Source organism: Oncorhynchus gorbuscha, linkage group LG25 (assembly GCF_021184085.1).
Source record: "Oncorhynchus gorbuscha isolate QuinsamMale2020 ecotype Even-year linkage group LG25, OgorEven_v1.0, whole genome shotgun sequence".
In the NCBI taxonomy this organism is placed as follows: domain Eukaryota; kingdom Metazoa; phylum Chordata; class Actinopteri; order Salmoniformes; family Salmonidae; genus Oncorhynchus; species Oncorhynchus gorbuscha.
In genome coordinates this window covers 1,708,760-1,733,690 of record NC_060197.1, presented here as the reverse complement: position 1 = coordinate 1,733,690, position 24,931 = coordinate 1,708,760, and the positions used below count along the sequence as shown (strand labels likewise).

Genomic DNA, 24,931 nt, shown 5'->3' with positions numbered 1-24,931 from the left:
AGAGAGAGAGAGAGAGAGAGAGAGAGAGAGAGAGAGACCCAGTTAATAATCATATTTATTACATGTTGTTACTTTTTATTACGTAGGGGCCACTCCTATAACTTACACTCAATTTTCACTTAGTCTCCCATTGATTGATATCAATGCATGACTAAGTGAAGATTGGCCTTTGGTGACATAACATATAGGAGCTTCTCACTCCTACCAGACACACTATAGTTGCCACCAGACCTGGGCTAAACATTCCAATTCAGTCAAACAACAGACAACAGACTGTAGACATGTGTGCTTTATGAGCTCTGTGTGTTTACTACTACATTTATGTATTGAAGTCAGTATTTAGATTGAACACGACACACCTCTCTTTGTCTGGGCACGGCTGATCAAACTGAGCTCTGTGGTGTGTGTGTGTGTGTGTGTGTGTGTGTGTGTGTGTGTGTGTGTGTGTGTGTGTGTGTGTGTGTGTGTGTGTGTGTGTGTGTGTGTGTGTGTGTGTGTGTGTGTGTGTGTGTGTGTGTGTGTGTGTGTGTGTGTGTGTGTGTGTGTGTGTGTGTGTGCCCCGTTTGTTCTCACCACGTGAAAGATTGTGTTCCTTCGTGAACCTTTTTCCACACAGCCCCAAAGTCCAGAGAAAGCCACAGGCCACCCTGCAAGTGGGAAAAGCATAGGAGAATGTGTATTTAATGATGGAATATGTCATTTTTTGGGCGACCCGACCAAATTCCCATAGAAATGTGAGTTATAGATCTGTAATTCTCATTGAAAGCAAATCTAAGAAGCGGTAGATCTGTTTTATATGTGCTATTTCTATGCTTCCTGTTATTAAGTTCCGTTTTTGCGTCTTTTACTTTTGGTTTTGTATACCAGTTTAAACAGCTGAAAATATAATATTTTTGGTTATGGAAAATATATTTCACAGCGGTTTAGATGGTGCAATGATTATCTACACTATACTTGCTTGTTTTGTCACATAAACTGAAATTATAATTATAATTTTTTCTACCAGGAAATGGTAGTGATTTTTACATATGGCACCTTTATATATGTATGTATGTGTGTTTGTGTGTGTATGTGCCCGTGTGTGCCCATGTGTCCCCGTGTGTGCCCATGTGTGCCCGTGTGTGCCCATGTGTGCCCATGTGTCCCCGTGTGTGCCCATGTGTGCCCGTGTGTGCCCATGTGTGCCCATGTGTGCCCGTGTGTGCCCATGTGTGCCCGTGTGTGCCCGTGTGTGCCCATGTGTCCCCGTGTGTGCCCATGTGTGCCCGTGTGTGCCCATGTGTGCGTATGTTTGAGGTGAGTGTGATCACAGAGATAAAGAGCATGTTTGTTTATTTACTCACATCTATGCTGATGACCACTAAATACTCGGGATTCAAGAAGTGGAAGGTGATTGGCTGGGCCGGGTAAAAAGGCAGCTGGACAGACTTAAACGACACTCCGGCGTCAGTTGAGGTAAAGATGACGCCACCAGTGTTGTCCAAAACCGGTGTGTCTGCAGTCAGAATCACCTGTCAATCAGAACAAGCACCATACGTGATGGAAGGTTGCCTTAACGTGCATCTCAATAGTCTAAACTGGCTTCCTCCCCTTGTCTTCTCTATTGTCTTCATGTAAATCACCTCCCCCAGCATATAACTATGAGGCCTCATCTTGGGGTGCATTCATTAGATGGCAAAAAGACAAAAACAAACTGCAACAGACCTGAATTTGTCCAATAAGAAACGCCTGCTTTTGTAGCTGAACATTTTCCATTGCAAATTGTTTTGCTACGTTGTGCCCTAATGGATACCACCCTGATGTGGTTGTTTAGGTATATATGCCATTTAGCAGACGCTTTTAGGTGCAATGGGTTTGGTGGTTTTGTTGTTCTCACTGTCTTCACACCAGTGTTCTGAGCAGCGTGACCACAGTGGCATGTGGAGGAGAGTGTTGAAACTGAGCTGTGGTGGCTCAAGCTGATTGGACAGCAAGAACCAAGACGGCTGACGTGTCTGCACATGCACGCCAGACAGTCACAAACACACACACACATACACACAGACACACACACAGACTGTCATCAGCCAGAATGCTTTCCTGCATGTACACTTGTGATCAGGCAGCTTACCTGTTGAGAGTTCCCTGGTCCAGCCAGAAGTCCAAATTCCTTCCTTATGAAGGTGTTATTGATGAGATGAGAAATATCATGGAAAGACTTGCCATAGTCTGCACTGAGAGGGGAGAATAACGCACCAAAATGTCAGAACACTGGCTCGGTTCATCTAGAGACACAAACAGACCGACAGACATATTGCCTCCATCCACTAACCTGCGGTACAATCGTGAAGAACCGCTCTCGAAGAAGGAATGTAGAGGAGCACTGATTGTAGACAACACCAAGATTACCTGGTGGGACACAAATGAACACTTGGCTAAACTTCACCATGACTGTACTATTACCAGTTTATGCAGTTAGCAATTCCCATTTATCCACCCGTCACTACAAGCAACCACTCAGTCACTCACTCAATCAATCACTCAATCAACAAATCAATAAATTAACCTATCACTTAATCAATCAATCAACCAAATTAAAAAACTGTTGTCAAAGGTTTAAATGGTTTCCTCTCTCCTCGTCCCCTTTCCCTTCCTTCATCTGCATTGGTGTGAGAGAACTGGACAGGTGAAGGCAAATTCCCTGTAGGCATCTATCACGTTGCCTCACTGTCTGGTTACCGCAGGTGAAAGAGAGGAAACGAGGGGAGGAAGCTACTCCAGCGTACTGAGCTGCACCCCTTTCAGATGCACCCAATGAGTGATGATGACAATGATGCTACATCCATCATCCATTAAGTGAAGACCATACGTACCCCTGTCCCGTCTCCAACCCATATGACAGTAAAACTGGAGCCATCGTCACCATGAAACCCTGTCTGAATGGAGAGAGAGAAAGAGAAAGAAAGAGGGAGAAAGAGTGAAAGATAAAGATAAAGAGAGATAGATAGATAGATAGATAGATAGATAGATAGATAGATAGATAGATAGATAGATAGATAGATAGATAGATAGATAGATAGATAGATAGATAGATAGATAGATAGATAGATAGATAGATAGATAGATGAAGGACAGTGTCTGACAGACCAACCAACCTGCACATGTCCTCTATGCTTATTGTTATTATTCAATGCATGGTTATTTTTTACCCTTGTGGTTATTTTTGTTACTGTTGTCCAGTTGACAATAATGATTAGTATTAATTATGTAAATATTGTAAATCTCCAAAGAAAGTTTTGGCACAAAGCAAATTGAATTGAAAAAGAGAGCGAGCGAGCGAGACTCAACTTTATTTTTTTCCTCACATACACCCATAACATCACACCTTCAGAGCTGATGAAACTTATGACACCCAAGTAGCCCTACCCTCAAAACTATCACACACAAAATCATTAATAAAGCAAGCATTAATCATCATTATGATATATTATGATAGATTTGCATTTATTTATAAAATTGCAAAAGTAAAACTGCGGTGTTGATGCTATAGTAATTGATAAAGTACGTCAAAAACAGTACTGACATAGCTCTCACCTCGTGTGTATTTTGATCCAACACCCGGTGTTCTAATGGTGTGAGAGGGAGTTTACAAGCGGTGAAAGTGGGTCTTGGAGAAGCTGTGGTATCCCTTTCTGGCCGTGAGAGGACTTGGCGTTGGTCCCCATCTTGCTGAGTCTGATGGAAAGACACCGTTCTCCGGTTTCGTTGCTCTTTGCACTGACCCCTCACACCCAGAAGAAGCAAGCATGCCCCCCCGAGGACCAACAGTCTCCAAGTCATTTTGATGTGGTGGGCTAAATAATGGTAAAATCCTAAATCCCCCAGTTCGGGTCACGTATGACAGACTAGCACTGCCTATCGCTTCAGGCGACAATTGACAAGTGTCACACTTGAATGGATGGGGGCGGAGAGACACATGTTTGACGAGTCATTTACCTAAATTCTGCTGCCAGTGGGTATATCAACGGTTGTTCGCCCCCATGTCGCATCCAAGTGATGTCCATACATATATAGGCAACAAAACCTCCTTCACATCAGCCACTGTAACGCCTTTGCAAATACTAATAGTAAGCTACGCCTATATCAGCCTATGACTCAATGTTAATGCTATAGTAGCTATAGACTAAATTCCCTGTTGCATAACAAATCATTTATGTATTACAAGTATGAGAAAAGTATCTCCCACCATAGCAACATATCTACAGTAGTCTGCAAAGTATTACTACATAGAACTAAGCAACCTACCTAATAGATGTAATGTAATCAGCAACTATTTATGCGCTTCTCCCTTGTCCGGCAGACAGTGAAACAACTGTTCCAACACTGCGAGATGACGCAGTTGGCCTATAAGAGAACACTGTAGCCACTCGTACCAATTCCTTTTGTGATTGTTTTTTTGGACAAGTTCATGTAGACCTGTTGTTTCTGATGAGTTGACTTGGCTAGAGAGAGAGGAGAGACTTGGTAACATTTACATTCAATAGGTCCTTCAGCGCTCAATAAAAATGTTGAGGAGTGTCATGACTTCTGCCGAATTCGGAGGTGTTCAGCCATCCCCGATCCATTTTTTATTTCCATTTGTTTTGTCTTGTCTTGTTTTCCAACACACCTGGTTTTCATTCCCTCATTAGGTGTTGTGTATTTACCTTCGGTTCCCCCCATGTCTTTGTGTGGTATTGTTTGTTTGAAAGTGCTTGTGCACATGTTGACTGGTGCATGTCGGTTTTGTACCCAAGTTGTTATTTTCTTGATGCCATTGGTTTTGGTATGAAACTGAGGACTCCTCTTTAAATCGGGGTATTCCTTCAAAGCTCAGTTGTCCTGAGTCTGCACAACTCTGCCAGGATCTAGGATCAAGAGAGACACTCAAGTGTTTTAGTACTATATCTCTTGACACAATTATGAAAATAATCATGGCCTCTAAACCTTCAAGCTGCATACTGGACCCTATTCCAACTAAACTACTGAAAGAGCTGCTTCCTGTGCTTGGCCCTCCTATGTTGAACATAATAAACGGCTCTCTATCCACCCGATGTGTACCAAACTCACTAAAAGTGGCAGTAATAAAGCCTCTCTTGAAAAAGCCAAACCTTGACCCAGAAAATATAAAAACTATTGGCCTATATCGAATCTTCCATTCCTCTCAAAATGTTTAGAAAAGGCTGTTGTGCAGCAACTCACTGCCTTCCTGAAGACAAACAATGTATACGAAATGCTTCAGTCTGGTTTTAGACCCCATTATAGCACTGAGACTGCACTTGTGAAGGTGGTAAATTACCTTTTAATGGCATCAGACCGAGGCTCTGCATCTGTCCTCGTGCTCCTAGACTTTAGTGCTGCTTTTGATACCATCGATCACCACATTCTTTTGGAGCGATTTGAAACCCAAATTGGTCTACACGGACAAGTTCTAGCCTGGTTTAGATCTTATATGTCGGAAAGATATCAGTTTGTCTCTGTGAATGGTTTGTCCTCTGACAAATCAACTGTAAATTTCGGTGTTCTTCAAGATTCCGTTTTAGGACCACTATTGTTTTCACTATATATTTTACCTCTTGGGGATGTCATTCGAAAACATAATGTTAACTTTCACTGCTATGCGGATGACACACAGCTGTACATTTCAACGAAACATGGTGATGCCCCAAAATTGCCCTCATGTGTGTGTTTCAGACATAAGGAAGTGGATGGCTGCAAACTTTCTACTTTTAAACTCGGACAAAACAGAGATGCTTGTTCTAGGTACCAAGAATCAAAGAGATCTTCTGTTGAATCTGACAGTTTATCTTAATGGTTGTAGTCGTCTCAAATAAAACTGTGAAGGACCTCGGCGTTACTCTGGACCCTGATCTCTCTTTTGACAAACATATCAAGACTGTTTTAAGGACAGCCTTTTTTCCATCTACGTAACATTGCAAAAATCAGAAACCTTCTGTCCAAAAATTATGCAGAAAAATGTATCCATGCTTTTGTTACTTCTAGGTTAGACTACTGCGATGCTCTACTTTCCGGCTACCCGGATAAAGCACTAAATAAACTTCAGTTAGTGCTAAATACGGCTGCTAGAATCCTGACTAGAACCCCAAAAATAGACCATATTACTCCAGTGCTAGCCTCCCTACACTGGCTTCCTGTCATGGCAAGGGCTGATTTCAAGGTTTTACTGCTAACCTACAAAGCATTACATGGACTTGCTCCTATCTCTCTGATTTGGTCCTGCCGTACATACCTAAACGTACATACCTAAACGTACGTTTATGTGTTGGGGGGCTAGGGTCACAAGAAGCAGGCCTCCTAATTGTCCCTAGAATTTCTAAGCAAACAGCCGGAGGCAGGGCTTTCTCCTATAGAGCTTCATTTTTATGGAATGGTCTGCCTACCCATGTGAGAGACGCAAACTTGGTATCAACCTTTAAGTCTTTACTGAAGACTCATCTCTTCAGTGGGTCATATGATTGAGTGTAGTCTGGCCCAGGAGTGTGAAGGTGAACGGAAAGGCTCTCGAGCAACGAACTGCCCTTGCTGTCTCTGCCTGGCCGGTTCCCCTCTTTCCACTGGGATTCTCTGCCTCTAACCCTATTACAGGGGCTGAGTCACCGGCTTACTGGTGCTCTTTCATGCCGTCCCTAGGAGGGGTGCGTCACTTGAGTGGGTTGAGTCACTGATGTGATCTTCCTGTCAGGGTTTGCCCCCCTTGGGTTGTGCCATGGCGGAGATCTTTGTGGGCTATACTCGGCCTTGTCTCAGGATGGTAAATTGGTGGTTGAAGATATCCCTCTAGTGATGTGAGGGCTGTGCTTTGGCAAAGTGGGTGGGGTTATATCCATCCTGTTTGGCCCTGTCCGGGGGTATCATCGGATGGGGCCACAGTGTCTCCTGACCCCTCCTGTCTCAGCCTCCAGTATTTATGCTGCAGTAGTTTATGTGTCGGGGGGCTAGGGTCAGTTTGTTATATCTGGAGTACTTCTCCTGTCTTATCCGGTGTCCTGTGTGAATTTAAGTATGCTCTCTCTAATTCTCTCTTCCTTTCTCTCTCTTGGAGGACCTGAGCCCTAGGACCATGCCTCAGGACCACCTGGCATGATGACTTCTTGATGTCCCCAGTCCACCTGGCCATGCTGCTGCTCCAGTATCAACTGTTCAGCCTGCAGCTATGGAATCCTGACCTGTTCACCGGACGTGCTACCTGTCCCAGACCTATTATTTGACCATGCTGGTCATTTATGAACATTTGAACATCTTGGCCATGTTCTGTTATAATCTCCACCCGGCACAGCCAGAAGAGGACTGGCCACCCCTTATAGCCTGGTTCCTCTCTAGGTTTCTTCCTAGGTTTTGGCCTTTTTCCTAGCCAACGTGCTTCAACGCCTGCATTGCTTGCTTTTTGGGGTTTTAGGCTGGGTTTCTGTACAGCACTTTGTGATATCAGCTGATGTACAAAGGGCTATATAAATAAATTTGATTTGGCTCCAATTAAGCGCTGTCCACAGGGTATGGCACGACATTCCAAAATGGAGTGATAGCCTTCCTTCTTCAAGATCCCTTTTACCCTGTACAAATCTCCCACTTTACCACCACCAAAGCACCCCCAGACCATCACATTGCCTCCACCATGCTTGACAGATGGCACCAAGTACTCTTCCAGCATCTTTTATTTTTTCTGTATCTGACGAATGTTCTTCTTTGTGATCCGAACACCTCAAATGTAGATTTGTCTGTACATAACACTTTTTTCCAATCTTCCTCTGTCCAGTGTGTGTTCTTTTGCCCATCTTTTTCTTTTATTTTTATTGGCCAGTCTGAGATATGGCTTTTTCTTTGCAACTCTGCCTAGAAGGCCAGCATCCCGGAGTCGCCTCTTTACTGTTGATGTTGAGGCTGGTTTTGCGGGTACTATTTAATGATGCTGCCAGTTGAGGACTTGTGAGGCATCTGTTTCTCAATCTAGACACTCTAATGTACTTGTCCTCTTGCTCAGTTGTGCACCGGGGCTTCCCACTCCTCTTTCTTTTCTGGTTAGAGCCAGTTTGCGCTGCTCTGTGAAGGTAGTAGTACACAGAGTTGTATGAGATCTTCAGTTTCTTGGCAATTTATCGCATGGAATAGCCTTCATTTCTCAGAATAAGAATAGACTGACGTGTTTCAGAAGTAAGTCTAAAGAAGGCCAGTTTTATTGCTTCTTTAATCAGAACAACAGTTTTCAGCTGTGCTAACATAATTTAAAAAGGGTTTTCTAATGATCAATTAGGCTTTTAAAATTATAAACTTGTATTAGCTAACACAATGTGCCATTGGAACACAGGAGTGATGGTTGCTGATAATGGGCATCTGTAGACCTATGTAGATATCCCATAACAAATCTGCCGTTTCTAGCTACAATTGTCATTTACAACATTAACAATGTCTACACTGTATTTCTGATCAATTTGATGTTATTTTAATGGACTTAAAAAAATAAATCTTTCAAAAACAAGGACATTTCTAAATGACCCCAAACCTTTGAACGGTAATGTATATATATATATATATATATATACATTTACATGTAATTATTTTAAGAATGTTACTAATAACAACAGATAAAACACATTTTTTTCAAGGGATCTGTGGATTAAGTTCAGAGGGGACAATACATGAAGGCCTAATATTATTAATCTACAATTCAGGTTGGAAGCCCTGTCCTGCAGTCAAATGACTACTGGCCTCATGGGTGCAATATTTTTAAATATTTTTCATAAATAAACCTAGTTTTTTTTTTAACAACTGGTTTTGTTATATTTCAGTCTTCTGTGATGTATATAAAGTGTAATATTGGGTTGCAAACTCAAAATGCAATAGATATCAACTCTATATCTGACATGGTACAGGTGTCTCCTATTTAAAAGCCCATAACTATGTGTGTGAGGTATATACTTTGGTTTCAAAGTAGATTTGTTTAAGACTGCCAAGAAACACTGTGTGACCCTGATTTAGCCCACTGCAGTAAAAGGTTAACAACATGGGCATGGGAGGCTGCCAGGGATATTGGTATCCACAGTACTCACAAGCAATAGTGTCTATTCATTTAATTGACAATAGACTATAAAAGTGTTTATTCTTTACAACTTTGTTTATGACACAATATTACAGTGCATGATGAAGAGTCAATTAGTGCATAATGTAGCCCTTTTTCTTTTACACATGATGCGATCTTCAATATACAACAAATAGCCTACATGATATAGGCAATGCCATGTATACAGATTAGTACATTTTTGTCATTTAGCAGACGCTCCCATCCAGAGCGATTTAGCGTTTGCTAAATTAAGTAACTTGCTCAAGTGCACAGACATATTTTTTTTCCCGAGTCAACTCGGGGATTCAAACCTGCGATCTTTCAGTTACTGCCCCAACGCTCTACCTGCTGCCCTACCAAGTATTAGTATAGTATAGAGTGGATATAACTCCATAGTAATAGCTGTCAATATGACCTAATACTTTAGTAATAGCCTACTATAAACATCAACTAGGGTGTTCTTCAAATGTGCAAAACAAATTAAACACCTCATCAAATCCGTAGTGACCTGTATAAATCAAACCCCACTGCGCACAGACGTCAGTTCCACGTCTAGTTCTGAATTGCACAATTCAACAAAAAATATCACCATATCATTGGATTCAGGTTCAAAAAGAGACAGAGTGCCCGCCCATACGTTAATGACTTTTTACAAATCCAATCCACGCTCATCACATAGATTTTTCAGGGGTTGAAATGACGTGGAACCAGCGCTGATTCAGCCAGTTTCTGCCCAATGGGAGTGGGACACCAACGAGTGAAACTGAAAGCGAACCATGATGAAAGGCTCAATAATGTTTTGTAAAAATCAGTGTACACATTGTACAGTGCAAGTAGTCATTTACAAACGAAAACATAACATAAACCAAGCCTGTTCGTGTTAATTCCACTCCACATGACGTCCTCATCATGATCCAATGCGTTTGATACTCCCTGAACCTCTCGAATGGGTTGAAGACATCCGTATGTCAGCACTGCTCTCCAACTGTAAATAATCTGCAGGATCCGCGTCTTGGACATACATGAGACCACCAAATGAATCCACCATTCCCATCAGCGCGGCGAGGACAATGAACGCTGTCCCGATAAAAAACATCTTCAAGACGTCTGTCATCATAGCTTCTCCAGTGAAATGGACGTGGTCTTGTGTTGAACAACCGCAGCGTCACCTTCACAAACAGAAATGATATTAATTACATGTGTTTTGTTGTTTGTACTCTTTTCCATGTATTTTCCTAAACGTATAATAAATTACCATTACATAACCGGGAACGCAACTACACATTAACCGTGTGGTGGGAAAGTAGACTACCAAACGGAACGCCGCCAGAAACTGTTGAGTACTTACAATATGCCTGCCGATTTTAAACTTCAACTTGTGCAGAGTAGTAGAACTCCCGACCCAAGATTGGCGTGGAAGACAGACTTTCCTTGCTAATGACGACACGGGATGTAGATATTCCTCAAGTTTTCTTTAAAACGCTTTGAAAACAGTCGAGGGAAATAAATGAGCCTCCTCTTGATATCATAAGGCAATGTCGCAATGTCATGATGCATCGCAGCGCTCTCTTGCTTCAAGGCTTGTGTGCACTGACATCATCAAATATTTGGGAATTTCCAATTCTCGATACATAGGCCTGCTAATGATTTAATGTTAGTCTCTTTCACAGATAACTCACGCAAGATGGCAGAAAAGGCTACTGAAGTCTGATTGGACTTGGTTGGACGTCCGCCACCCCCCCCCCCTTTTTACACCTCTTCTACTCCCTGTTGTTATCATCTATGCATAGTCACTTTAATAACTCTACCTACCTGTGTGATAAGACAAGTGCTCTACATATTTTATATTTAGCCTATTCCCATCCCGCCAAGAAATACAATGACATAGCAGTTAAGGATATAACCACCATAGACTCTAGTTGTTTGACAATCCACTTAATAAGTAGCTCTGGGAAGTTAGGAGTTGTTGCACAATGCATTCTAACCCACAGTTCTGAGACACATTTTGCTTTAGGATATTTTCTGTGTGCGTCAAAGAGAGTGATTACACATACATTAATAGGTTCAGCTTCATACTCTGGGGTTTACTTGTACAGTACTATTAATTAACATAAACCCACACCCTCCTCTACCCCTTGAGTGACCTTTCGGCTTTCATATATAATCAGACAGATGTACACTGAAAAGGGAACTTCCACATTAGGCTGATGATTTGGGTACTAGTTTCAACCAGCAAATTTCACATTTTAAGCTTCAGCTTTCTGTAGAATCAGTGAATCCACCAATGAGTCAGTATTGTTGTAGGCCTATTGTGGCCTGTCTCCTGCTATTTGCGGTCAGTCAGTCATACACTCTCATGTTTCTCCAAGGACTTGACATTGACCACAGGAAGCAAATGGATGGAAATTCACTGAGCTGCTAAAGGCACTCTGGGTAAAAGTTAACCAAGGATGGGACTTACTGGTTAAATAAAGGTTAAATAAACAAATAATATTCTGAATAATAGCATATCAATTATATGACTTGGCTTTTTTAAGGTCCCTCTTCAGGTCCATTTTTAAATTGGTGACATTGTTTTGTTTCTAGTTGTAATTTAAACAAGAAAACATTTAAATTGAATACAAATTGTGCTGTCTGGTTTGCTTAATATAAGGAATTAGACTTGAGACTTTTAAGCAGTATTTTACTGGGTTACTTTCATTTTTACTTGAGTCATTTCCTATTAAGGTATCTTTAATTTGATCTTGTATTCAAGTATGACAATTGGGTACTTTTTCCACGACTGGGCAATCCCCACCAGACATAATATAATGCAGATGACACAACAGTGGCCTGATCACCGACAACAATGAAACAGCCTATAGAGAGGTGGTCAGAGACATGGTCGTGTGGTGCCATGACAACAACCTCTCCCTGTCATGTTTTGTCATTTATTATCTTGTCTTGTCCCTGTGCTTCCCATTCTATTCGTTTCCCTCTGCTGGTCTTATTAGGTTCTTTCCCCTCTTTCTATCCCTCTCTCTCCCCCCCTCCCTCTCTCACTCTCTCGCTCTCTCTTCTCTCTATCGTTCCGTTCCTGCTCCCAGCTGTTCCTATTCCCCTAATCAATCATTTAGTCTTCCCACACCTGTTCCCGATCCTTTCCCCTGATTAGAGTCCCTATTTCTTCCTTTGTGTTCCGTTCCTGTCCTGTCGGTTCCTTGTCTAGAATTCACCGTGCTGTGTTTGTGTATCGCCCTGTCGTGTCGTGTTTTCCTCAGATGCTGCGTGGTGAGCAGGTGTCTGAGTCTGTCTGGTTCAAGTGCCTTCCCGAGGCAACCTGCTGTTCACCTGCTGTTCAAGATCGAGTCTCCAGTTTGTCCTCGTCATTTCGAGTGAAAGTTGTGTTTTTTTGTTTGTATTTACTTTACTGGATTAAAGACTCTGTTTTCGCCAAGTCGCTTTTGGGTCCTCTTTCACCTGCATGACAGAAGGAACCGACCAAGGAATGGACCCAGCGACTTCAGACGCTCGTTACACTGCCGTCGAGATCCAAGGAGCCATGCTCGGCAGACACGAGCAGGAATTGTCTGCTGCTCGCCATGCCGTGGAGAACCTGGCCGCTCAGGTTTCCGACCTCTCTGGACAGTTCCAGAGTCTACGTCTCGTGCCACCTGTTACTTCCTGGCCTGCCGAGCCTCCAGAACCTAGGGTTAATAACCCACCTTGCTACTCCGGGCAGCCCACTGAGTGCCGCTCCTTTCTCACGCAGTGTGAGATTGTGTTCTCTCTCCAACCCAACACATACTCTAGAGAGAGAGCTCGGGTTGCTTACGTCATTTCACTCCTTACTGGCCGGGCTCGAGAATGGGGCACAGCTATCTGGGAGGCAAGGGCTGATTGCTCTAACAAGTTCCAGAACTTTAAAGAGGAGATGATTCGGGTTTTTGACCGTTCAGTTTTTGGTAGGGAGGCTTCTAGGGCCCTGGCTTCCTTATGCCAAGGTGAACGGTCCATAACGGATTATTCTATTGAGTTTCGCACTCTTGCTGCCTCTAGTGAGTGGAACGAGCCGGCGCTGCTCGCTCGTTTTCTGGAGGGACTCCACGCAGTGGTTAAGGATGAGATTCTCTCCCGGGAGGTTCCTTCAGATGTGGACTCTTTGATTGCTCTCGCCATCCGCATAGAACGACGGGTAGATCTTCGTCACCGGGCTCGTGGAAGAGAGCTCGCATCAACGGTGTTTCCCTGCTCCGCATCGCAACCATCTCCCTCCTCTGGCTCAGAGTCTGAGCCCATGCAGCTGGGAGGGATTCGCATCTCGACTAAGGAGAGGGAACGGAGGATCACCAACCGCCTGTGCCTCTATTGCGGAGTTGCTGGACATTTTGTTAATTCATGTCCAGTAAAAGCCAGAGCTCATCTGTAAGCGGAGGGCTACAGGTGAGCGCAACTACTCAAGTCTCTCCATCAAGATCCTGTACTACTTTGTCGGTCCATCTACGCTGGACCGGTTCGGGTGCTACATGTAGTGCCTTGATAGACTCTGGGGCTGAGGGTTGTTTCATGGACGAAGCATGGGTTCGGAAACATGACATTCCTTTCAGAGAGTTAGAGAAGCCTACGCCCATGTTCGCCTTAGATGGTAGTCATCTTCCCAGTATCAGATTTGAGACACTACCTTTAACCCTCACAGTATCTGGTAACCACAGTGAGACTATTTCTTTTTTGATTTTTCGTTCACCGTTTACACCTGTTGTTTTGGGTCATCCCTGGCTAGTATGTCATAATCCTTCTATTAATTGGTCTAGTAATTCTATCCTATCCTGGAACGTTTCTTGTCATGTGAAGTGTTTAATGTCTGCCATCCCTCCCGTTTCTTCTGTCCCTACTTCTCAGGAGGAACCTGGCGATTTGACAGGAGTGCCGGAGGAATATCATGATCTGCGCACGGTCTTCAGTCGGTCCCGAGCCAACTCCCTTCCTCCTCACCGGTCGTATGATTGTAGTATTGATCTCCTTCCGGGGACCACTCCTCCTCGGGGTAGACTATACTCTCTGTCGGCTCCCGAACGTAAGGCTCTCGAGGATTATTTGTCTGTGTCTCTTGACGCCGGTACCATAGTGCCTTCTTCCTCTCCGGCCGGGGCGGGGTTCTTTTTTGTTAAGAAGAAGGACGGTACTCTGCGCCCTGCGTGGATTATCGAGGGCTGAATGACATAACGGTTAAGAATCGTTATCCGCTTCCCCTTATGTCATCAGCCTTCGAGATTCTGCAGGGAGCCAGGTGCTTTACTAAGTTGGACCTTCGTAACGCTTACCATCTCGTGCGCATCAGAGAGGGGGACGAGTGGAAAACGGCGTTTAACACTCCGTTAGGGCATTTTGAGTACCGGGTTCTGCCGTTTGGTCTCGCCAATGCGCCAGCTGTTTTTCAGGCATTAGTTAATGATGTTCTGAGAGACATGCTGAACATCTTTGTTTTTGTCTATCTTGACGATATCCTGATTTTTTCTCCGTCACTCGAGATTCATGTTCAGCACGTTCGACGTGTTCTACAGCGCCTTTTAGAGAATTGTCTCTACGTAAAGTCTGAGAAGTGCTCTTTTCATGTCTCCTCCGTTACTTTTCTCGGTTCCGTTATTTCCGCTGAAGGCATTCAGATGGATTCCGCTAAGGTCCAAGCTGTCAGTGATTGGCCCGTTCCAAGGTCACGTGTCGAGTTGCAGCGCTTTTTAGGTTTCGCTAATTTCTATCGGCGTTTCATTCGTAATTTCGGTCAAGTTGCTGCCCCTCTCACAGCTCTTACTTCTGTCAAGACGTGTTTTAAGTGGTCCGGTTCCGCCCAGGGAGCTTTTGATCTTCTAAAAGAACGTTTTACGTCCGCTCCTATCCTCGTTACTCCTGACGTCACTAGACAATTCATTGTCGAGGTTGACGCTTCAGAGGTAGGCGTGGGAGCCATTCTATCCCAGCGCTTCCAGTCTGACGATAAGGTTCATCCTTGCGCTTATTTTTCTCATCGCCTGTCGCCATCTGAGCGCAACTATGATGTGGGTAACCGTGAACTGCTCGCCATCCGCTTAGCCCTAGGCGAATGGCGACAGTGGTTGGAGGGGGCGACCGTTCCTTTTGTCGTTTGGACAGACCATAAGAACCTTGAGTACATCCGTTCTGCCAAACGACTTAATGCCCGTCAAGCTCGTTGGGCGTTGTTTTTCGCTCGTTTCGAGTTTGTGATTTCTTACCGTCCGGGTAGCAAGAACACCAAGCCTGATGCCTTATCCCGTCTGTTTAGTTCTTCTGTGGCTTCTACTGATCCCGAGGGGATTCTTCCTTATGGGCGTGTTGTCGGGTTAACAGTCTGGGGAATTGAAAGACAGGTTAAGCAAGCACTCACGCACACTGCGTCGCCGCGCGCTTGTCCTAGTAACCTCCTTTTCGTTCCTGTTTCCACTCGTCTGGCTGTTCTTCAGTGGGCTCACTCTGCCAAGTTAGCTGGTCATCCCGGTGTTCGAGGCACTCTTGCGTCTATTCGCCAGCGCTTTTGGTGGCCGACTCAGGAGCGTGACACGCGCCGTTTCGTGGCTGCTTGTTCGGACTGCGCGCAGACTAAGTCGGGTAACTCTCCTCCTGCCGGTCGTCTCAGACCGCTCCCCATTCCTTCTCGACCATGGTCTCACATCGCCCTAGACTTCATTACCGGTCTGCCTTTGTCTGCGGGGAAGACTGTGATTCTTACGGTTGTCGATAGGTTCTCTAAGGCGGCACATTTCATTCCCCTCGCTAAACTTCCTTCCGCTAAGGAGACGGCACAAATCATTATCGAGAATGTATTCAGAATTCATGGCCTCCCGTTAGACGCCGTTTCAGACAGAGGCCCGCAATTCACGTCACAGTTTTGGAGGGAGTTCTGTCGTTTGATTGGTGCGTCCGTCAGTCTCTCTTCCGGGTTTCATCCCCAGTCTAACGGTCAAGCAGAGAGGGCCAATCAGACGATTGGTCGCATACTACGCAGCCTTTCTTTCAGAAACCCTGCGTCTTGGGCAGAACAGCTCCCCTGGGCAGAATACGCTCACAATTCGCTTCCTTCGTCTGCTACCGGGTTATCTCCGTTTCAGAGTAGTCTGGGTTACCAGCCTCCTCTGTTCTCATCCCAGCTTGCCGAGTCCAGCGTTCCCTCCGCTCAAGCGTTTGTCCAACGTTGTGAGCGCACCTGGAGGAGGGTGAGGTCTGCACTTTGCCGTTACAGGGCACAGACTGTGAGAGCCGCCAATAAACGCAGGATTAAGAGTCCAAGGTATTGTTGCGGCCAGAGAGTGTGGCTTTCCACTCGCAACCTTCCTCTTACGACAGCTTCTCGTAAGTTGACTCCGCGGTTCATTGGTCCGTTCCGTGTCTCCCAGGTCGTCAATCCTGTCGCTGTGCGACTGCTTCTTCCGCGACATCTTCGTCGCGTCCATCCTGTCTTCCATGTCTCCTGTGTTAAGCCCTTTCTTCGCACCCCCGTTCGTCTTCCCTCCCCCCTCCCGTCCTTGTCGAGAGCGCACCTATTTACAAGGTACATAAGATCATGGACATGCGTTCTCGGGACGGGGTCACCAATACTTAGTGGATTGGGAGGGTTACGGTCCTGAGGAGAGGAGTTGGGTTCCGTCTCGGGACGTGCTGGACCGTTCACTCATTGATGATTTCCTCCGTTGCCGCCAGGATTCCTCCTCGAGTGCGCCAGGAGGCGCTCGGTGAGTGGGGGTACTGTCATGTTTTGTCATTTATTATCTTGTCTTGTCCCTGTGCTTCCCATTCTATTCGTTTCCCTCTGCTGGTCTTATTAGGTTCTTTCCCTCTTTCTATCCCTCTCTCTCCCCCTCCCTCTCTCACTCTCTCGCTCTCTCTTCTCTCTATCGTTCCGTTCCTGCTCCCAGCTGTTCCTATTCCCCTAATCAATCATTTAGTCTTCCCACACCTGTTCCCGATCCTTTCCCCTGATTAGAGTCCCTATTTCTTCCTTTGTGTTCCGTTCCTGTCCTGTCGGTTCCTTGTCTAGAATTCACCGTGCTGTGTTTGTGTATCGCCCTGTCGTGTCGTGTTTTCCTCAGATGCTGCGTGGTGAGCAGGTGTCTGAGTCTGTCTGGTTCAAGTGCCTTCCCGAGGCAACCTGCTGTTCACCTGCTGTTCAAGATCGAGTCTCCAGTTTGTCCTCGTCATTTCGAGTGAAAGTTGTGTTTTTTTGTTTGTATTTACTTTACTGGATTAAAGACTCTGTTTTCGCCAAGTCGCTTTTGGGTCCTCTTTCACCTGCATGACACTCCCTCAACGTGATCAAGACAAAGGAGATGATTGTGGACAACAGGAAAAAGAGGACCAAGCACGCCCCCATTCTCAATGACGGGGCTGTAGTAGAGCAGGTTGATAGCTTCAAGGTTTTGGTGTCCACATCACCAACAAATGAAAAAGCACACCAAGCCAGTCGTGAGGAGGGCATGACAAAACCTATTCCCCCCCAGGAGATTGAAAAGATTTAGCATGGGTCCTCAGATCCTCTAAAGGTTCTACAGCTGCACCATCGAGAGCTGGTTGCATTACTGCCTGCTATAGCAACTGTATGGCCCAGTACATCACGGAGGCAAAGCTTCCTGCCATCCAGGACATCTATACCAGGCGGTGTCAGAGGAAGGCCCTAAAAATTGTCAAAGACCCCAGCCACCCTAGTCATAGACTGTTCTCTCTGCTACCGGTACCGGAGAGCCAAGTCTTGGTCCAAGAGGCTTCTAAACAGCTTCTACCCCTAATCCATAAGACTCCTGAACATCTAATCAAATGGCCACCCAGACTATTTGCATTGTCACCCCCCCCCCCCTTTACACCTCTGCTACTCTCTGTTGTTATCATCTATGCAAAGTCACTTTAATAACTCTACCTACATGTACATATTACCTCAACTAACCGGTGCGCCCACACATTGACTCCCCTGTATATATTCTCACTATTGTTATTTTCATGCTGCTCTTTAATTTCTTGTTACTTTTATTTCTTATTCTTATTTTTTTTCTTTAAACAGTATTGTTGGTTCGGAGCTCGTAAGTAAGCTTTTCACTGTAAGGTTGAAAAGCTGTTGTATTTGGAGCGCACGTGACAAAAAAAAAGAACAAAAAATTCTGCCCAATGATTAGTAGCGTGTCCTCAGAAGGAATGTGTGGAGGAAATCACAGGGGAAATTGCATTAAAAGTCCATGACCACTAGATGGCGATGATTAACAGTAGAACACCAGGGCACCAACCTGGGCCCGTTTTATAAGCGTCTCAGTGTATTAGGGAAAGGGGAATACCTAGTCAGCTGTACAACTGAACGCATTCAACCGAAGTGTGTCTTCTGCATTTAACCCAACCCCTCTGAATGAGAGAGATTCGGGGGGCTTCCTTAATCGACATCCATAGGAGTGCTGGTGTAGGATCAGGTTCCCCTATCCATGTAATCTTATTAATTGAGATCTAAAAGTCTAAACTGATCCTAGATCAGCACTCCTACTCTGAGACACTTGAAACAGGGGGCTCTTATACACCTACCTGTGCCATCTGGTAGAGAGTGTCAATATGTGAAATGCAGTGCAACATCAGACCAGGGTCTATATTTAACAATGCCTCAGAGTACGAATGATGATCAAGTATCACTTTTCTCTTTCAGATCACAGTGGATCAGCTTATTATGGACAGGGGTAGAGGACCTGCTCCTAGATCCACACTCCAGCTCTGAGACTTGTGATAAATACTGGCACAGGGGTGTCAAAGTCATTTGACTCAGATTACTATATTTCTGTTCCAGCTAATGCCATTAGGGGAATAAAGATGCGCATTGGGGTAAAACGATGACAACCTAATGGCTGTGCGGTACAAAATAACACACTGTAACACAATATACATTAAAGCAGTAACTCAACGAAAAATAAAATCCCCAACAACACATTTTAAATACTGTATTCAACGAGGCTATATTGCAGTGGAGGTTGGTGAGAGGAACGGGCTGGAATGGAATAAATGGAATGGAGTCAAACTTGTGGTTTCCATATATTTGATGTTTTTGATACGGTTCCATTTATTCTATTCCAGCCATTACAATGAGCCCATCCTCCTATATCTCCTCCCACCAGCTGTCACGCACTGACCCTAGAGAGCCTTTTTATTTCTCTATTTGGTTAGGTCAGGGTGTGATGTGGAGTGGGCATTCTATGTTTCTTTATTTCTATGTTTTGGCCAGGTATGGTTCTCAATCAGGGACAGCTGTCTATCATTGTCTGATTGGGAATCATACTTAGGTAGCCCTTTTTCCCTACTTTCAGTGTGGGTAGTTAACTTTGTTTGAGGCACTTAGCACTGTTGAGCTTCATGGTCTTGTTGGCGACATTTATCTTAAATAAAAATAAATGTACCCTCACCACACTGCACCTTGGTGTGGTGCACCTCTTCTTCAGACGCTCGTGACACCAGCCTCCTCTGGTGGAGAGATGATGGCCACAAGATGGCGGGACATATTCAATGCCCAACATTAGACAAGCCATGGTCAAAGCCGCAAACATGAGGATCAAGCAGTGAGTGTTTGGACAAAATGTTTGCGTCTCATGGCGATCCAGCGTACCAGTACTCGCATTGAGTTTAAAATTGGAGGGCTGCACCTCTGTGTACTTTTGCTACGCAACGTCGTTTTGATCATCTACTTGCAGTTCTTGCATTGCATGCATATGTAACTAAGGCTTTGAGAGATGTGAAGGCCAACAGATAGGATTATGTCTAGAATAAAAGAGCAGAAAGTGAATTTGACAAAGTAGCCTAGTGTTGGCCTAGGGAGTGTTCTGTGAAGAGAGAGCACTGTTCTATCAAAGTGGCTGAATGTGACATGAGTTAGGCAGGGGGACTCTGTATTCAGGTCATCTGATGGAGGATGTCCTCAGTCTACACACACACACACACACAGGCCTCTGTTGTCAGGCTCGGTCATCGCTGGGTTGAGGAGTCTCGTGCCCGACGTTTGTCTTCGTTCTGCTCAATGAGTGTCCACACAAAGACTGGTCTCATACATTGAGTATACAAAACATTAAGAACACTCGCTCTTTCCATGACATTCACCAGGTGAATCCAGGTGAAAGCTATGATCCCTTATTGATGTCACTATACTACTTCAATCAGTGTAGATGAATGGGAGAAGACAGGTCAAATCAAACAAATTAAGCCTTGAGACAATTGAGACATGTATTGTGTGTGCCATTCAGAGGGTGAATGGGCAAGACAAAAGATTTCAGTGCCTTTAAACGGGGTATGGTAGTAGGTGCCAGGTGCACTGGTTTGTGTCAAGAACTGCAATGCTGCTGGGTTTTTCACACTCAACAGTTTCCTGTGTGTATCAAGAATGGTCCACCACCCAAAGGACACCCAGCCAACTTGACACAACTGTGGGAAGCATTGGAGTCAACACGGACCAGCATCCCTGTGGAACGCTTTCCACACCTTGTAGAGTCCATGCCTGGATGAATTGAGGCTGTTCTGAGGACAAAAGGGGATGGTGCAACTCAATATTAGGAAGGTGTTCTTAATGTTTGGTATACTCAGTGTAGAGTGGACGTAACAGTAAATGTAAATCAAGGGCATGATGATATGTTACGTTTGGTATGGTTACATAAGACAGAAGGTTAATAACCTTTTACTGCAGTGGGCTAAATCAGGGTCACACACAGTGACATACACTTTGAAACAAAATTATACACCTCACACACATGGTTATGGGCTTAAGAAAAAAGAAGACACCTGCACCATGTCAGATATAGAGTTGACATTTTGAGTTTGCATCCCAATATTACACTTTATATACATCACCGTCACGCCTATTCCCGCTAATCCCCTCCGGCGTTCCACGTCGCCAGTTTATTAACCACCGGTCCTGGCAACCATCATTACGCACACCTGTGCTTCATCATGAGGCACACCTGGACTCCATTACCTCACTTATTACCTCCCCTTTATCTGGCACTCCCTTAGGTTTTTTTCCCCAGGCAGTATTGTTTCTGTGTTTCATGTCAATACACTATTCCTATGTTGTATAGTTATTTGTTATATTAAACTTACCACCTGCACCTGGTTCTCGACTCCCAGCGTCTGTTTCTACAGCATTAGTGGATTCCAGTGCCACGGGGAACTTTACTGACCAGACTCTTGCCTCCTCTCTTAAACATCACCTCATACCTGCTCTCCTCTCCTTTCCATGTTCAAGCACTCCATAATCGGCCATTAGGTCCCGGGACCGTCACACACATCACCGAACCACTCACCTTCACTGTGGAGTCCATCCATCAGGAGAACATTCCCTTCACCACCAGCTCACAAGATCCTCCTCGGCCTCCCTTGGCTTCAAAGCCATAACCCCACCATCTCATGGTCGAGGATGAAAATCATGGACTGGGCACCCGAATGCCGAAGGGCCTGCTTTCCCATCCCCTTTGGATCCACGTCGGTTGAGAGTCCTGTGGTTGCCCTTCAGCCCAACATCCCGAGGGTATACCAGGACCTGGGGAAGGTATTTTCCAAAATCTGCTCCACCTGTCTCCCTCCTCATTGCCCCTGGGACTTTGCCCTCAACCTGCTTGCAGGCTCTGCGCCCCCACCCAGACGCATCTACCCTCTGTCGGTGGCTGAAACCAAGGCCATGGAGGAGCACATCCATGAGGTGCTCCAACAAGGTTTCATCCACACGTCCACTTCTGCAGGCTTCTTCTTCATGGCCAAGAAGGTTGGTGGGTTACCCCTGTGTATTGATTACAAGAGGACTCAATGACATCACCACCAATTGGTGCCATCGAACAGCTCCGTGTGGCCCGTTTTTTAACCAAATTGGACCTGTGGAGTGCATACAATCTCATCCGCATCCGGGAGGGAGATGAATGGAAGACAGCTTTTAGCACGATGTCTGGTCACTACGAGTACTTGGTGATGCCATTTGGCTTATCTAATGCTCCGTCAGTGTTCCAGGCATTCATCAATGAGGTGTTTCGCCAGGTGGTTGTGTATATCAACGGCATCCTGGCTACCTTGGAGGATCACATCGCTCACGTCCGAGTAGTCCTGGAATGCCTCCTGGCTAACCACCTGTTTGTCAAGACTGAGAAGTACCAGTTTCATCAGGAGGCTGTCTCCTTCCTAGACTACCAAATCAGCCCGCAAGGAGTGAAGATGGACGTCCAGAAGGTAGATGCAGTCAGGTTATGTCCCAACCACCATAAAAGAGTTACGTTTTTTTTTTGTGGTTTGCGAAGTTCTAAGCTCTAACGCCGTCTCCTCAGGAGCTTTACCTCATTTATTACCTCCCCTTTATCTGGCACTCCATTAGGTTCTTTCCCCAGGCAGTATTGCTTGTGTTTCATGTCAAGATGCACATGAGACCCATGGTAATCCAGTGAATGCATGGGGGGGGGGGGGGTAAACAACACAGAGGGGCACATCTGAACTTGAATTGACACACATATCACATAGATAGCAGTTTGTGATTTCCACGAAAGTTTAGAGTAACAAGCGTGCTGATCTCACGCTAGGCTTCGGCTCCAGTGTTAACCTAGCTGTGAAAAGAGGGTTCCATGGAGAGGTTGACTGGGGGGGGTTGACTGCACGGACAAGGATGGGGCGTTGCTATGCTCTCCACGGGCAGCATAAGAGGATTTTCCGTCCTCGAGTCTGAGCAACTGTCACAAACACTCAGTCACCTGTTCCTGACCCCTTCCAGGTCTGGAGTGGGAGAAAGGGGTGATGGGGAGATACCTCTTTCTCACTGGTACCTATTTCTTTCCCTTTCTCTGTCTTTCTCTTCTTCTCTTCTCTTCTTTCCCTTTCTCTCAGCCTCTTCCTCTGACATTGTGTTTTACAAATGAAGAGAAGAGCCCATTTAAGAGATGTTTTCCCCATTGCAACTTTCTGTCGACATATACAATGCAATCAGAAAGTATTAAGACCCCTAGAATTTTTCCACATTTTGTTACATTACAGCCTTATTCTAAATGGATTAAATCATTTTTTCCCTCATCAATCTACACACAATACCCATAATGACAAAGCGAAAACAGGTTTTAGAAATGTTTGTAAATTTATAAAGAATAAAAAACAGAAATACCTTACTTACATAAGTATTCATACCCTTCGCTATAAGACTCAGTATTGAGCTCAGGTGCATCATTTTTCCATTGATAATCCTTGAGATGTTTCTACAACTTGATTGGAGTCCACCTGTGGTATATTAAATTGATTGGACATGATCTAGACAGGCACACACCTGTATATATAAGGTCTCACAGTTGACAGGGCATATCAGAGCAAATACCAAGCCATGAAATCGAAGGAATTGTCCGCAGAGCTCCGAGACAGGATTGTGCTAAGGCACAGATCTGGGGAAGGATACCAAAAAATGTCTGCAGCATTGAATGTCCCCAAGAACACAGTGGCCTTCGTCCTTCTTAAATGGAAGAAGTTTGGAACCACCAAGACTCTTCCTAGAGCTGGCCACCTGCCCAAACTGACCAATTGGGGGAGAAGTGCCTTTGTCAGGGAGGTGACCAAGAACCCGATGGTCACTCTGACAGAGCTCCAGAGTTCCTCTGTGGAGATAGGAGAACCTTCCAGAAAGACAACCATCTCTGCAGCACTCCCCCAATCAGGCCTTTATGGACGGAAGCCACTCCTCAGTAAAAGGCACATGAAGTTTGCCAAAAGGCACCTAAAGACTCTCAGACCATGAGAAACAAGATTCTCTGGTCTGAAGAAATCAAGATCGAACTCTTTGGACTGAATGCCAAGCTTCGCATCTGGAGGAAACCTGGCACCATCCCTACAGTGAAGCATGATGGTGGCAGCATCATGCTGTGCAGATGTTTTTTAGTGGGAGGGACTGGGTGACTAGTCAGGATCGAAGGAAAAATTAATGCAAAGTACAGAGAGATCCTTGATGAAAACCTGCTCCAGACCACTCAGGACCTCAGACTGAGGCGAAAGTTTACCTTCCAACAGGACAATGACCCTAAGCACATAGCCAAGACAACACAGGAGTAGCTTCGGGACAAGTCTCTGAATGTCCTTGAGTGGCCCAGCATGAGCCCGGACTTGAACCGGATGTAACATCTCTGGAGAGACCTGAAAAAAGCTGTGCAGCGACACTCCCCATCCAACCTAACAGATCTTGAGAGGATCTGCAGAGAAGAATGGGAGAAACTCCCTAAATACAGGTGTGCCAAGCTTGTAGCGTCATACCCAAGAAGACTGGAGGGAGTTTGCTTCAACAAAGTACTGAGTAAAGAGTCTGAATACTTATGTAAATGTGATCATTCCATTTCTATTAGCAAACATTTCTAAAATACTGTTTTTGCTTTGCAATTATGGGGTATTGTGTGTAGATTGATGAGGGGGAGAAATGTGAATCCATTTCAGAATAAGGCTGTAACGTAACAAAATGTGGAAAAAGTCAAGGGGTCTGAATACTTTCTGAATGCACTGTATAGGCCTACTATACAGTATTCATTATGTGGGGCCCATGCCGGAATTGAACCCACTACCTTGGTTGTTGCTATAGCTAGCTCCATGCTCCAGTCAAATGAGCCTTTAACATTCTATTTTGTAAGCTTGTAAAACACTGTCTGGAAGATGTTAAGAGTACAGGCCTCAAACTGTCCTATATAAAGGTACATCCACACACCGTTTTTGGGAGCAGAATGGTTTGTACTGTGCATATACTGTAGATTGTACTGAACATTTGAGGGGTATTTCAGGGGCTATGTAAGAAGCTGTCACCCTTGTGTTAGCTACACTCTCTCCTGTGGTGCATTGTGAGCACTG

The 24,931-nt window shown here is 45.0% G+C and overlaps 1 protein-coding gene and 1 long non-coding RNA gene across 2 annotated transcripts in view; both read right to left on the bottom strand.

Annotated features, from left to right (window-relative positions):
- The window catches only part of LOC124014166 (sortilin-like), a 42,471-nt gene extending 38,031 nt beyond the window's left edge, over positions 1–4,440 (bottom strand). Inside the window, exons 1-6 of the mRNA XM_046328921.1 lie at positions 3,574–4,440; positions 2,853–2,915; positions 2,312–2,388; positions 2,111–2,213; positions 1,344–1,511; positions 574–647 (exon numbers count right to left, since the gene is read on the bottom strand). Of these exons, the coding sequence (XP_046184877.1) occupies positions 574–647; positions 1,344–1,511; positions 2,111–2,213; positions 2,312–2,388; positions 2,853–2,915; positions 3,574–3,819 (731 nt within the window). The 5' untranslated portion in view covers positions 3,820–4,440. The remainder of the gene's footprint in view (positions 1–573; positions 648–1,343; positions 1,512–2,110; positions 2,214–2,311; positions 2,389–2,852; positions 2,916–3,573) is intronic.
- A 4,647-nt stretch (positions 4,441–9,087) lies between these two features.
- LOC124014255 lies at positions 9,088–10,804 on the bottom strand. The gene is made up of 2 exons (XR_006834988.1): positions 10,443–10,804; positions 9,088–10,263 (listed from the first exon to the last, which is right to left on the bottom strand). It is a non-coding gene; the product is annotated as an uncharacterized LOC124014255 (long non-coding RNA).
- Positions 10,805–24,931: the final 14,127 nt, after the last annotated feature.